The 15,920-nt window shown below is 32.4% G+C and overlaps 1 protein-coding gene and 1 pseudogene across 1 annotated transcript; one reads left to right on the top strand and one right to left on the bottom strand.

Annotated features, from left to right (window-relative positions):
* Positions 1–7,996: 7,996 nt before the first annotated feature.
* Positions 7,997–9,238, top strand: LOC132932522 (uncharacterized). Its single transcript, XM_060998909.1, has one exon. It carries the CDS (start codon positions 7,997–7,999, stop codon positions 9,236–9,238), a length of 1,242 nt encoding a protein of 413 aa, XP_060854892.1.
* A 3,237-nt stretch (positions 9,239–12,475) lies between these two features.
* On the bottom strand, positions 12,476–15,810 carry LOC132933884 (uncharacterized; annotated as a pseudogene).
* Between the last annotated feature and the right edge of the window lie 110 nt (positions 15,811–15,920).

The raw sequence follows: 15,920 nt of genomic DNA, 5'->3' as shown, positions 1-15,920 counted from the left end.
TCTTTTATTTAATGACACTGTTGATGTTTGGCAATGCGTTTTCATATGCAATATAAGCGATGACTCGTAAATAAACGACTTTTTGCAAAATGGGCAGTCTATCATTAGGAAATTGTATTTTTTTTCCGTAACCGCATAGTTCCTTTCTATCGGAGTGTTTTTAAAAACTATAAAAAAAAAATTAAAAAAAAATAGTTATTCTTGGTTTAAATATGTAATTTTGCCAAATTTGAATTTAAAATGACGTTCGTATTAAGTCGACTCTTAGACTTAGAGGTCTGCAAGTGGTATGGTTGCAGTTTGGGGTATTGAGCACATTTATGCCGGTACAGTATTCAGTGGCATAGCTAGACACTTTTTTCTGGGTAGGCCCGATATTTTGATGTAAGGATAACTAATGAATAGTTTTATAAAATAAAAAAGTATCATGGTTATTAAACCATAACACTCAAAATAAAAGACGTGTCATTATTTAACTGATTTTAAGAACCGATTAAAAACTATCAGGATTTAATTTCGTTAATTAAAACCGTATTTACGATATATTAATTCTATTATTTTAATTTTTAAATACATATTATAGTCATATATACTACATATTTAATAGGATAAAAATTTTTTTTTTGGAAAAAAGTGGGTAGGCCCGGGCCTACCAGGCCTACCCGCTGGCTACGCCACTGACAGTATTTCCACTTTGAACAGTCACCAAAAATACAATTCTTGTACCAACTTTTATAAGTAGCATATCTATCGATTGGTATACACGTCGGCTACTCGGTGTAACAGTCACATAATTAACAACTAAGAATTACGATGTCCATGAAATATTACTTTCCACCACTAGCCTACCTATGCTAAACTATAACTTTGAAAAATTATTAAAAAAAAACCGACGTAGGTAAAGAAACCCTTTGTATATTACAAAACTCCACCGATAATAGCATAATATTGATACAAAAAAAAAAAAAAAAACAAGTGGCACTCAAGGACTGCCGCTATAAAGCTATTGCATATTAAATAAATAAGAAGTTAATATAATTTGTAATTTTTTTATTTTAATTATTCTAAGTTATGCTTGGTCAAAAATACGGTTCACCGCGCGGAGCAGAGAAAAAAAAAAAAAAAAAATAAAAAAAAAACATACACCATTGTAAAACCAATATACTAATAAAATAATAAACTAATTAAATACTTACAGTTGTTGACTTGCATGTCGTCCTGACGGTAAGGTGGCAGAGATGAGAAAAATGCCGACGTCGTGACAGTAATCTCGTAGAGAAGCGAATGAATTGCGTGGAGTTCTTGTTATTGCACCGTCTCTCTGTCTATTTCCACGGATGCGTGTCTCCATATATTACCACGAATATATTAGATGTCAGACGATTTAACACATAGATTAGTGAGAATTATTACGTCGGATTATTAGTCCCGTGCGTTCCCCTTAAAAATAAAAGGAGAGGTACGCTAAAGTTTCTGAAAAATTAGTTGGTGTACTCCGTCCCCCTGCGTCCCCCCCAAGTCGAGCACTGGTTTCGCTCACCTATTAAAATACACGTGTGAGCATACAAATTAATATACCGAGGTACTGCTAAAGCATAATACACTATTATACACTCACATTATTATATTAATATAAATAAAATGCCGGGCGAACGTAATTTGCACTATGCCGGTAGATATCTATAGGTTTATAAGTCATTAAAAATCTAAATATTGTACTACGCCTTACCAAAGCACATCACTGGCTTCGTTAAGATGTCCCCTTTTTGGGAAATGCATTTTGGATACTTACAATTTGCATAAAGTGGTGGTGAGGTCGAGTTGTTAACCTCCTAAGTACATTCACAGAATAGAAGACAACCTCCTCTTTCCAAGGACGTATTTTTTATAGCTGTAGGGTGGATGGTTATTTTTAAATAATTTTGCAAAGCTATAGTTTAGCATACGGTTACCGCATGATGTTATAAATTCGGACTTTCTGCGGTAATCATCTCCTCATCGCCATCCATCACGATTGTTAACCTCCTAAGTACATTCACAGAATAGAAGACTACCTCCTCTTTCCAAGGACGTATTTTTTATAGCTGTAGGGTGGATGGTTATTTTTAAATAATTTTGCAAAGCTATAGTTTAGCATATGGTTGCCGCATGATGTGACGAATTCGGACCTGCTGCGGTAATCATCTCCTCATCGCCAACCAATTCAATTGTTATCCCTAAAAACGTTTTCACAGAATAGAAGACAACCTCCTCTTTCCAAGGACGTATTTTTTATAGCTGTAGGGTGGATGGTTATTTTTAAATAATTTTGCAAAGCTATAGTTTAGCATATGGTTGCCGCATGATGTCATAAATTCGGACTTGCTGCGGTAATCATCTCCTCATCGCCAACCTGTGCAACATTGGCCTCACGGTCACTACTCTATAGAGTGAGTTAGAAATAATTGTATATTTTAATTTATTGTACTTTAAATATTTCTGAATTGTATAGGGACACCAGAACATTAGAGCAAGCAGAAGCCGAATTAATACAACTTCCGGAAGCCGAGCTAGACAGATAGTTTTTTTTTTTTTTTATTTATTATAGATGATTTGTTTTTATATTGTAAAATATCACTGTAGATATTATTATTATTTTTTTTTTTTATTTTGTAAAATATCTCTGTAGATATTATGTGGATATTATATTTATTATTATTATCGAATTGATTCTAGTTAGGATAGGATAGGATAGGATAGGATAGTATAAAGAAATAACTCATTGATATAAAAAAATAAATAAATATGATATTTATTTTTACAAATTATTTACAAACCATTTTCTTAGGCTAAATACTTTATAAAATGAACATTGTTTAGGATTGAAATCCATATGAAAAATACAGCATGGTAAAGTTTCTTCATCACATATTTGGTCTAGTGGAGGGCACCCCATGTCGTCAATATTGATGATCCCGATGTGAGGAATATACTCTAAAATAAGTTGTTTTTTCTGATCGCCTTTAACGTATATGAAACTGAACTTTAGCGAATTCAGTACTCTACCTAGTTCTTCATACTCAACATCCCCATATTCCAAAGATAGTTTGTGATAATTACGCTCCAACCACTTGTTAGTTTTCCGACTCTTGTTATCTTGTATTGATTTTGAATTTTTAAAAATCCAATGTTGAGTGGCCCATGTTTCTACATCTACTATAGAAATTTCTTTTATCATGTATTTATTATCCCTCCCGAGAATGCAATGGAAATCAATGATGGCAGTAGACATAATTATTATTTGGATGACAGTACTTCAGGAATTTGTTTCAACTTGTCTGTATATTCTTTGATATTTTGTAACAATGCTTTGATTTTTATAAGGTGCTCTTGTATATCATCACACGTTAATTGAAGTGTTTCAACTTGTTCTTCTTGTATTTGAATAGACTTATGATTTTCCTCGAGTAAATTTCCAAATTTATCTAGTCTTATACAATATGATTTGATGGTTTGTTCGAGATTTGTTACAAATTTTCTCGTTTCACCAGCCTGTGAACATCCGAACACGTTCATACCTAGAGCTCGACTGATGCTATTTTCTAATGTCACTCGTATTTATCCAACTATTGTGCGTATTATCAAACCCTAGCCATTTTACGAACATCTGTTTTCCCTTCCTACGGATAATTTTCTCGACTAAATAATCGTTTGGGAGATTGGTCTTTTGAATTTCTTCAGAGTAGAAGCAACCTAAAATCGGGTTTCCTGTATAATCTTGTAGTTGATAAGTAGTGGGGGATGTCTTGTTTATTTTGGTTATTTTAAATATTTCTGTGGACCAGCTCGGCAGATAACCTTTTGTAAATACCCCTTTATATATACTGATACGGACGTTATCACCAATGTTAAATTTAATTTTTCCATTAAGAATCGGACGTTGCTTTAATTTTACCGAAGAAGGATTGTTATCAGCCTGTCTGGGTGTCATAGATATTGTTCTGTGTTTTGAATTATTATATTCATTAATCATAGATTGTAAAATAGAAACCCATTCATGTGTTCCTCGTGCAGTGAACTCCCTATACATTTTTTCTTTAATTGATCTGTTAAGGCGTTCAACGATACAGGCCTTCGTTGTACTATACGTAGAATATTTATGTATATTGTGTTTCTTCATCAACGCATCGAATGTCGCATTGTAAAATTCTTTACCGTTATCGACCTGTAATAGTTTTGGCGAGCGCTTGAGTAGTATTTTTGACATTGCATTTGAAACTTCTTTAGCCGTTTTCGACTTTAAAGGTATAGGTAGCGAAAGAGTATTACGTGTAACAATCTATGATAGTTAGAAAATATTTATAGCTTTTATTCTTTTTAGAATAAGGTATCATTTCCACCAAGTCTGCCTGCCATAGATCGTTTTTACCATAGACATTAACTCTTCGCCTTGTATAATTTTTTCTTGCTGGTTTGTGTAGTTCGTTTGCTATATCGCGTTTAGACATTTGGAATTCGTTTTATTAAACCCGTTTCATACAATTCTTCGTAAATTGAAAGTATTTCGTTGGAAAGCCCTGTATTACCGGCAGCTTGTGAGGCTAAAAGAAGTCGTAACCTATCAACCAACTCGTTTGGATCATTCCAATATACTAAATTATGCGCTTGTAATTTCACACCCGAACCCGAGGTGAATAGCTTGCTAATAATTTGCTCATACTTTGTACCACCCTTCCTAATTTTTGTCCCGTCCTGTGTTAAATGTGCTGAAGTATGAATCAGTATTTCTTTATACGTATTTAAGTCATTAGCGGAGTATTGCATTGGATATCTGGAACACAATAACTCGCTAAGCCCCTGTGTCAGTGGATAAGAGTTTTCTCTCACAACTATTGCACCGTTTTTAAATTGTATTACTTCTGTACCTAATTTGATAATGCCATTAGAATATTTTTTTGGGCCATATACTTTATCTTTTTCTTGGTCTTCTAATTTACGAAAGTTTGTAAACCGGTTGTCGGATGCGTTGGAAACCATATCATTATCGACTTTGGAAGTCTGTAATTTGTTCAGAGGTTCGATTATTGGCTGAAGTGTTTGTGATACAAAAGATTGAATATCGGCTTTTCCATGTTTTAATGCAATATACTTGCGTTTAATATTTTCTTTAGCTTTAATCAATTCTCCGAGTACCTCGCCTTTAGACGACATATTTGTGAATGAAGTGTCTTATAAAAAAACAATAGTTTATATAACAACGAACGTATCGAATCCGTGACGATAGCGACCATTGTCACGTTCACTGTCTTTGTTTATGACAATAAATTCAAATCCTCCTTTACACCAACATAAAGTACAAAAGTTTTTAAACTCGGGATATGACACATCACCAGAGCAATGTTCGTTGTAAACATGCTTTAGGTTTGTCTCGTCTTGTTTAAATAAAACAATAAAATTTGCGTTATCACGTAAAAGTTGTTTAGGTACTTTTGAATAACTCTGAGCTAAATAGAAAACATCTACTAAATTATGGCGGACTCTGGAAAAGTAAGTCCTTGCAATCTTCTGGTTTTCAGTAATAATATCATCGAAAATAAACACAGAGTTTGGTAAAGCTTTTTCAGGTTCGATAACTTGTTCGTTTTCGTAGAACGTGAATAATTGTATTCCATTAATACCTGATAAAATATCACTCAATAATTTATACTTTGATTGATCCAATGTTTTTGAATATATGTATACGTTGTGAAATCGTATACCATTTATATGTGTTAATAATGTGAATATTAAATTAGTTTTCCCACAGCCTGAAGGACCCATGATAAGCGCTCTAATCGTATTAGGTAGATATACACCATGTCTTTGTTTTTTATACGAAGTAGGTGGGTCCACGTTTTCAACTGTGAGTTGTATATCTTGTTTAATGAATTTCATTTTTTAAATAAATATCCCTGTAACACTAAGAGCGTAATCAGTACACGATGTCACTCGCTCGAAGAAAGACCAAGAATAAAGGTGCTGGTCTTATAAACACGCTTATAAATAAATTACCATTAGAGCTTCACGTACCTGGTGAGAGTAAATACACGTATACTAACGTGGTAATAGTAATAAAAAAATAATATTTCATTATAGGTTATCAATATTGTGGACCTGGCACAAATTTGAAAAAACGATTAGCTCGCGGAGATAAAGGGGTAAATCCATTAGACACTGCGTGTAGAGAACACGATATTGCATACGATCTTAGTAACTCTATCGCAGATCGCAACGAGGCCGATTATATATTAGAACAACGAGCCTGGGATAGGTTCAAGTCTAAAGATTCGAGTTTAAAAGAAAAAGCTGTAGCTTGGGGCGTGACTACCGCCATGAAAGTGAAACGTAAAATCGGGGCTGGATGTGGGTTTAAAGCAGCCATCAAAGCAGCTAAAAACGTAATAAAGAAAAATATCGGTGAAAAAAACCTGATGAAATTAAGTAAAAAGTGTATAACCGTCGCACGAAAAACATTTAAAAATAAAAAGACTAAAGTTCCAAGGGTTATATCAATACCAAAAAAGGGTGGAGTGTTGCCGTTAATCCCGATTTTCGCCGGTTTATCAGCACTAGGAGCACTGAGTGGCGGTGTTGCCAACGTTGTCAAGGTTGCGAATGAATTTAAAAGAAATACGCAATCTCATTTGGGCGGCGGATTATACATCGCGCCGTATAAAGGTAACTCGTATAAAATCGGATCAAGTCTATATCTTGCACCATATAAAAGTGGAGGGGATTTGAAAACGAAAAAAACTAGAAAAACTAAAAAAAATAAAAAAAACTAGTAACTACGTTACCCAGAAGAGCGCTGTACGATTTCGAACTTATAAAATTTGCACGTTTGAATAAAATACCTCATTTCATCGGTGTGTTTACTCGAGATAGGTTACCCGTACGTCGTAAACGAGTAGAATCAGCGATTGTTAACTTGGATACGGAAAACGGTACAGGTACTCACTGGGTAGCGTATAGAAAAATCGGAAATCAAGTTGAATATTATGACAGTTTTGGAAATTTACCACCTCCATTAGAAGTACAACGATATTTTCACGGATGTGACATAAATTTCAATTACAGCAGAGAGCAGAAATATAATACTACAAACTGTGGACACTTGTGTTTAAAATTTTTATCATGTATACGATAACGTTAAACGGGAACTCGAGTGAATTGTCATGCGACATTTTTCCACCGCTAGAAGTAGAAAGCACAGCACAAATATGTCTTTTGAGTCTACAGACAAATAATTCGATACCGAACATTGAACCCGGTTGCAATACTATCGGTTTCCGTAATATGATTAGACAAAGAGAGGAAGTTATTATACCCACAGGCTCGTATGAGTTTGAAAATTTAGAGACTGTTATAAAAAAAAATATGCCCGATTATATCGACTGGTTTGAATTAAAAGCAAACAATACCACATTAAAGTGTATAGTCTCGTGTAGTCATGACGTAGACTTATCAGTTGAGAATAGTATAGCGAAGTTATTGGGTTTTAGAAATTATTTATACACTTCTGGTATTAATCATGAATCTGAAAGTACAGTTAAGATAATGAAAATCAATAGTATAAAAGTAGAGTGCAACTTGATTACTGGTTCATTCTGTGATGGAGCACCGAGCCAGATCATACATGAACTTTATCCAACTGTCCCACCAGGTTATAAAATCATCGAAGTACCTAGACATCTAGTTTTTTATGCTCTCAATACGACTTCAATATCTAGAGTATACATCGTGTTAAAAGATCAGAACGATTGTCTAATAAATCTGCGCGGTGAACCAATTACGATTCGATTACAAATAACGAGTGGAAATGGCATTAAAGTTTAATATAAAAAGATCTACAATCAAAAAACCAGTTAGTTTACCGACTGTCGTGAAGAAGTCAACATCTAGACCGAAAAAAGGCGAGATCAAGCTCACGAAAAATAATTTAAATTTTCTACGTTCGTTGCAAGTATAAAAAATAATTATGGACGACTCGTATTTAGACGTTGGGGTCGATTATGTCGATGAGTGTAAAATAACACAAAAGCATTATCATTCGTTCACTCCATACTCAAACATGTCTTTATCGAATAACGATGAAATTAGGATAAGTGTTTTAAATATGGATGCATACACTCTACCATGTGAAAGCTATATTTATATAGAGGGGAGAGTAAATAAACCGCCCGATGCAGTGGGAGATGTACGTTTTTCAAATAATGGATTGGCATTTTTATTCTCTGAAATGCGTTATGAAATAAACGGAATAGAAATTCAAAAATTAAAAACACCTGGAGTTGCATCTTGCTTGAATTGTTCGTATACTCCAAACGATTTGAATACGTTGGAGAACGCTGCTTGGGACTCGGCGATGGATGGTGAAGATAATAAAAACTTTATGAGCAACAATGTATTTACCGGGTGTATCCCTCTAAAACATTTATTCGGATTTTGTGAAGACTATAAAAAAATTTTACTTAATTGTAATCAACAGCTGATTTTAAATCGCGCATCTACCGACCTGGATGCGATACACGTTGTTGGCGCGGGCGCAACCGAAGCAGTCTCAAAAAATAGAAAAATTACAATTGAACTTACTAGGGTGGTGTGGAAAATGCCTATTATCAGAGTTAGTGATAAAGAAAAATTAAGGTTGATAAAAGTGGTAGATTCATGTAAAACACTATCATGTGCGTTCAGAACCTGGGATCTCTGCGAATATCCTATTCTCCCTAGAAATACCTCACATTCGTGGACGGTAAAGTCCAGCAACTTGTTAGAAAAACCGAGGTTTGTGTTATTCGGATTACAAACAGATCGAAAAAAAAATATTGAAATAGACGCTGGACGCTTTGATCACTGTCAACTAAAAAATCTTAAGGTTCACTTAAATTCTGAAGTGTATCCATATGAAGACTTTCGTGCTGATTTTAAAAATAATATAACTAGTATACTGTATAAGGCCTATGCAGACTTTCAAAAATCATATTATGAGAAAGAGTATAGTGAACCTTTATTGTCAAAACATATTTTTCAAAACTATTCACCAATCATCGTTGTTGATTTATCGTGTCATAACGACAATGTGAAGTCGTCAACCGTAGACCTACGTATTGAATTTGAAACTGATACAGTTATTCCGGAAAAAACTACAGCGTATTGCTTAATATTACATGACCAGATTATAAATTATAGCCCGTTTAGTGGCGAAGTTAGAAAATTGTAAAAATGTATATAATTTTTTTTTTTCCTTTTATGTAAAATATTGTAACCTTATGCTAAATATATATATATATATATATATATATATATTGTAACCTTATTATTATTAATAAATAAAAAAAACTTGTTTTTAAATATCACGCTTGTTTTTATTTTACACAATAAGAAAAATAATAATACAGAAAAATTAATTATATTGTGGTCCAAATGGCCCATCGTTTTCCGAACGTCCTTCCTGAATGTTTTCGAGGTGGCTCTCTTGTGCTGGATTTCCCTGTAATTTTTTTTAAAATTAAAATATGTTATGTCGGATTTAAAAAAATGATTATTACCTGCGGATATGAACTGAAGTACGATTGTGGTGAAAAAGCTATGGAACACTCGTCATTGTATCCCTGTAAATAAAAAATATTTTATTAACATAACATAATATAAGCTAAAAGGAAAATTGCTAGTACCTCATATTTTTTTACTTTCTCCATCCATTTTTGAACGATAGAATCAGTTGCATATAATTTTAGTTGATTTGTGAAAATGTAGTCGTTCTCGCCAATAACATGTATTGAAAGATAATTATTATCGATGTTCCTCACATGAGTTCTCATATCGGTCTTAGAATTTTCTAACGCTACGTTTGATTTTAAGAATGAAGCGATTAGATCAATTTGGTGTATTACAATCGGTTTAATTATAATAGATTTTCTATTGATAATCTCAAAAATGGTGTATTCTAAATCTTGTAAGGTCAAAAGATCCGTGCGATTTAACAGAACTCGACATCCGTCTTGAATTTTTGATTCTAAAACAAGTGTGTTCTCCGAGTGATATGTCATACTAGACATTGAAATTACGTCGTTATCCAAAAATAAATTTCGTTTGTATTTTTCTGGACGATCGAGTATGAATGATAGAATGTTCCCCATAAGTCTGAATATACTTTGTAGAAAATCGATAGGAATATTTACATACCGCGAAGATGTTATAATATGAATCACGGTTTTGAATTCATCGGTAGGAACTATCCCAATGTTTAAAAATTTACGAGCTGTGAAGTCGATGGTTAGATTACTGCAATCGATGAGGTTGGGTGGTGGTGACGGTGGAGTATATTTAAAAGTTTTCTTGTAAATATCAGCCATATTTTCGATTGGACCAGCCATTTTAATTTTAAACACTGAAAAATAATTATGATTTAAACGTTGAATACGAGACGAGCACACGGGCGGAGTAGACACTCGGAGCGATGTAGACACTTGGAATGATGAAGAGCGACTGATTTTATGAAGTGTAACTGTGTTCTTAGACGATTATATTAAATATTAATTGGTGGGGGGACATCGAATAGTCCCTACAGAGTTATCGTGGTAATGCATGCAGCTACAAGTCTGTTAACGCTGATGATGTTTACAAAGGAATGTGCGTTTATGTGTGTGTGTGTGTGTATTATATTTCTGTATGCTATGCAGGAAGCTACATGTTCGTTAAAGTTGTTTACGTTTACAAACGGAAAACATTTTTGTAATAATTCTCGAATGCCATGCGTGCGAAAACATTTAAAGATTATGCTAACGTCAATGTGATAACTGATAACATAGATATGATAACGCGGTGGCGGGCTCGCGCGCGTTCGCGGTGACCCTTTGTAAGGTGTAGCGTTGGTGGTGGTGGTGGGGGGAAATTATAGAATGTTTATTGTTAGAAATATCAGTGGAATATTATATGTAGACTATATTATAATATATGTATGTATGTGTGTTTGTACGTAAGTGCGTATGTAGGTATTTATAGATGTGATAACTGATAACATAGATATGATAACGCGGTGGCGGGCTCGCGCGCGTTCGCGGCGGCCCTTTGTAAGGTATAGTGGTTGTGGTGGTGGTGGGGGAAATTATACATCTCGTACGTATGTGAACGATTGTCGTAAACACCAGTTAAATGAGATAGAATATACCTTGTAATCATAAGCGACCAAGTTGCGCAGCGGTGTGGTTGTCGTTTGGGAAGCGACCGGTTCGAGATCAAATCCCGGTTTGGCAAAAAAAATTTTTAAATTATTTTCCGCGGCTAATCGATAAGGAAGAGTGGCGGGGGGAATATTGTACAAGTGCGTGATTGATGGTTGGGGGTATATGAAGAGCGGGGTAGCGGGAGGAATGTCGTGTACGTATGTGATATGGGTTGAGCAGAGGTGTATAGATGTATGTGGGATGTGCAACGGGCTTCGCGGGATGTGCCATCAGGTATAGGGATGTGCTAGCAGGATGCGGTTCCAGAACTCTCTTTTTTATCCTACTTATATGCATAGACAATTAAACATGTTAATGCACATAAAATAAAAAGTAAATATATAATGTAAATACTTATACATTAATATTATGGTTGATTTAGGCATTGGTCACACTACGCCCGATATTGGCCGATTCGAGACCGTCAAATTCGTCCGATTTTTCGGGTTCATTTATCGGCCGAATTTTCTGGTCTCACTACACCCGTCATCGGTCGAATATACACATCCGTTTGAATATATTGTAATATGCCTCATTCGTTGTTCAGTAGTTGTATGAAATGGAAGTAATCAACCAACTTTATTTTTTGGAAACCAGTCCTGTTCTAAAGTATTTACTGTTCAGTGAAAAAGTACAAAGGCAATGGTGGGTCAACAGAATATTTGAAGAAAGGGAAAAATATGGTGAATTTCACACGCTTTTCCCACAACTTTTAAAACAGCCAATCAAATTTTTTGAATATATGAGGGTATCACCTGAAACCTTTTTTTATATTTTGGAAAAAATTCGTCCATACATAGAAAAGTATTGCAGTTTCAGAAAATGCATAATTCCAGAAGAAAGACTTGTAGTAACTTTAAGGTAAATATTATTATTTATATTAGTATTAGTATTATTGTTAATAGGTAATCATTACTTAATATTTTTCAATTAATATATAAAATAACTAATATGAAATGAGATAATTATAATTTTCCGAGGCTATAATTACGTTTTTTTTTTTTACACAAATTTAATATAACATGAATAAAGTTATTGAACAAATAGATCAGTATAAAATAGTAAAAAAGTTTTATTGAACAAATTGATAAGAATAAAATAATGAAAACAACTTTTATTGAACAACTTAATAAAAAAACAACGTTTCGTACTTTCAGTTTAAAAAAAAATAATACATACCTTTTTAATATTATAGTAAAAAATTAACTTGCTTATAAAATATACATTTTTTTTTATTCGTTATTAATGTTTTGCCAAGAAGATAAACATGTATTATTTACAGCTGTAGGATTTAAGTTTGTTTGACCACAAGGAATAGTGTTCTTAATATTAGACTGGCAATTTGATGAAGAATATTCGGGCTGATTCATATAGTATGAGGGAATCGATGAATTGACAAAGAATGTTGAAGGAGTAAAAGTATTACTTGATCCAGTGGTATTTTCAGTTTGTTCTGCCATTACAACATTTTGAAGTTTAAGCCTTACAGCTAACTTTCTGTGTTTTGGTATTTCTCTTAAACGAGGCAACAAACTCATAAGGAAATAAAAATCTTCATCTTCATCATTTTTTTTTTTTTGTGAATTTGCCTGTATCGTATTGAACTGTAGAAGTTTTTGTTTTTCGATTGCTAGTAAATCTTGCATCACATCATTTCTTCCCTTCTTTTTTTTTTGATGATGGTCCTTCTTCAAAAGATAAAATACTAGACGATGGATTTTCAGTATGTTTTTCAGAAAAACTTGTTTCATCAAAATCATTCACGACATCAATGGACGAATTACATGGTGAATTTGGAAAGCTCTCTTGTTCATCAATATGAGTTTTTGATTGTTCTACTATGTTTCCCACCATTTTTCTAGGAGTTATATTATCCTTTAAAAAATATAACGACTCAAAATATTTCCACTGAGATTCAACAGCTTCTTCTTCTAATCCTGATCCTGTGGGACGTTTTAATTTTTTAAATTCTTTCCTAAATGTATCTCTCAAACTTGCCCATTTAGTCTTTAAAATGTCACCTATGTAAAAAAAAAAAAAATTAGCCTACTAAATGTTTATACATATTATAATTATATTATATTATATTTGTATTTTTATTACTTCTTAGTTGTTTTTATTTACGGCATCCGTGCGGTAAGTTGAATTAATATTATAAAATTTTAGAAAATAAGTAAAATCATTATTCTTGGTTATTTAATACATAATTTCGTTCAAAATTAAACTTCAAATAACTAAAAAAAAAACTGTGTTCGTGTATATTTTTAGATTTTTTGATTATGGAAATAACTACTTATACCTACGGAGAACTTTGTTTTAAATGTTCAATCCTTAACTACAAAATTTGAACATCTTATAAATTTTTAATTACAAAATAATTATTAAATTTTAAATTTGATAAATATTGTCAATATTTTGAACTTCAAATTCTTATAAAAAAAATAATGTCTATGTATTTTTAATATTTTCAACTATACTATTGTAGCAATATATCAGGAGTCTTGAAGGCTTTTTGGCCCAACACATAAAATTGTATTGATATTTATAAAAAAAAACTAATAAAATTGGAAACTGAAAATGTCCCTAAACAGTTCAAAACAAATGATAATATTTTGATCGAATTTTATCATGTATAGATAATGCCAATTAAACAACCAGTAAAAATTTCTTTTATTTGAAACATTTACCTCCACACCACCAATCAAAAAAAAAATAAATAATTTGGTTTATATCATAAAAACTTTTCAGTCTAACCATTGTGATCTGCAATTAGTATAATGTAAGTATATTACATGTATAAATGCATGCACACATGAAAATAAATAATTACGTAATATTTAATAAAGATTTAATCATTTAAATGTACTTTTTTGAGTAGATTCGTGGAATAATCTGCATAGACATAAAATACTCAAAATTGCAATTTTTAAAAGGTCCCATCGAACAAGATACTGAAGTTGAAACCGAAACATTATTTCGACTATACTTATCGTATACACACACAAAAATTTTTTTAAAAAAATTAAATAAATAACACACATCATCATTGTTAAATCAATAAATTCATTGCTCCGCTCAGAATCTAAAACTACAAAAAAAATTTATTAAAAATGTAATACAAGGTTTCTCACACAAATTTTTAAGTACAATAGCAGTTTAAACATTAAAAATACATAATATTATATATGCATGTACATGCATAATGTATATCATTATTTTTTATTTTTTCAAGTTCAAATTTAGTATTGCCATAAACATATTATTCCTGGGTACTTGAAACTTTTAGAAGTTCTTTAATTTGTTTTGCCAATAATTGCTTATTTTTTTTCAAGGAAATGTATGTTTATTTATTTGTATTTTTTAGGTATCTATCTACAGGCACATCTTATCGAGCGTTGTCATTTTCATTCCGTATGGCCCATAATACAATTGGTAAAATTATCTACGAGACTTGTAATGCTATTTGGGAGGTTTTTTCTAGCATTCATATGCCGTTCCCAAGCACTGAATTATTTGAACAAATTGCCTATGATTTTGAGAAACTATGGAAATTCCCGAACTGTATTGGATGTATTGACTCAAAACATATTCGTATAAAATGCCCAAATAACTCTGGTTCGATGTTTTATAATTACAAAGGTTACTTTTCTGTCCACTTACAAGGAGTCTGTGATGCCAAATATAAATTTATATCGGTTGATATAGGAGCATACGGACGACAGAGCGATAGTGGAATATTTACCGAATCAAATATTTTTAAAAATTTGGAAGCTAAATCCTTTAATGTACCTAATTACAGACCATTACCGAACACAACTACTCCAATGCCATTTGTTCTATTGGGTGATCAAGGATATCCACTGAAAGAGTATCTATTAAGACCCTATCCATTCGATAAAAATTTGGATTCGGCAAAAGAAACATTTAATTACCGTTTGAGCAAAGCTCGGCGTATGATTGAATGCACTTTTGGAATTTTGGTATCGAAATGGAGATGTTTAAAAACCGAACTTCAAATGAACCCGGAACATGTTGATATAGTTATTAAGACTATATGTTTGTTGCATAATATTATCATCGATAAAGAAGGTATAGATGAAACACTACTGGAGCAGGTTCGTCGTGACCCAACTATAAACTCAGAAACACATTCAGTATCTAGACGCAATAACAGATCAAGAACGGAAGCATACATAATACGTGATACTTTTAAAGATTATTTCACAACTGTTGGAGCTATAAAATAAAAGTAACAATTGTTAAATTGTACCTATAATAATATTATATAATTATTCATAACCTAAATTTGTATTTTATTTATTATCTATTTATCAAATTTAATTCAGATTTACCACCATCACAATATTAATAATAATAATAATAAACAATAATCTCAATTACAATATTTTATTAATTTTCAAATTAAATTTATGTATTTACATTTTTATATTTACTTACCTTTGACCTGCATTTCTTTTTCAATTTCCTGCCACAATTTCCTGGTTATATCTCTATTATGGTGTTTTTTGCTTGTAGAATCCCATATAGGTTCTCTTTCAAAAACTAAACTAATTAGTCGTTCGCAATCAACCATTATTTCAAAATTCAAAGATACGTATTTTAAATAAAACACAGGCAATGAAACACAAAACTATCGACGTACGACGTACCGTCTTC

This window comes from Metopolophium dirhodum, chromosome 1 (assembly GCF_019925205.1).
Source record: "Metopolophium dirhodum isolate CAU chromosome 1, ASM1992520v1, whole genome shotgun sequence".
In the NCBI taxonomy this organism is placed as follows: Eukaryota; Metazoa; Arthropoda; class Insecta; order Hemiptera; family Aphididae; genus Metopolophium; species Metopolophium dirhodum.
This window is presented reverse-complemented; position numbering and strand designations above follow the sequence as displayed.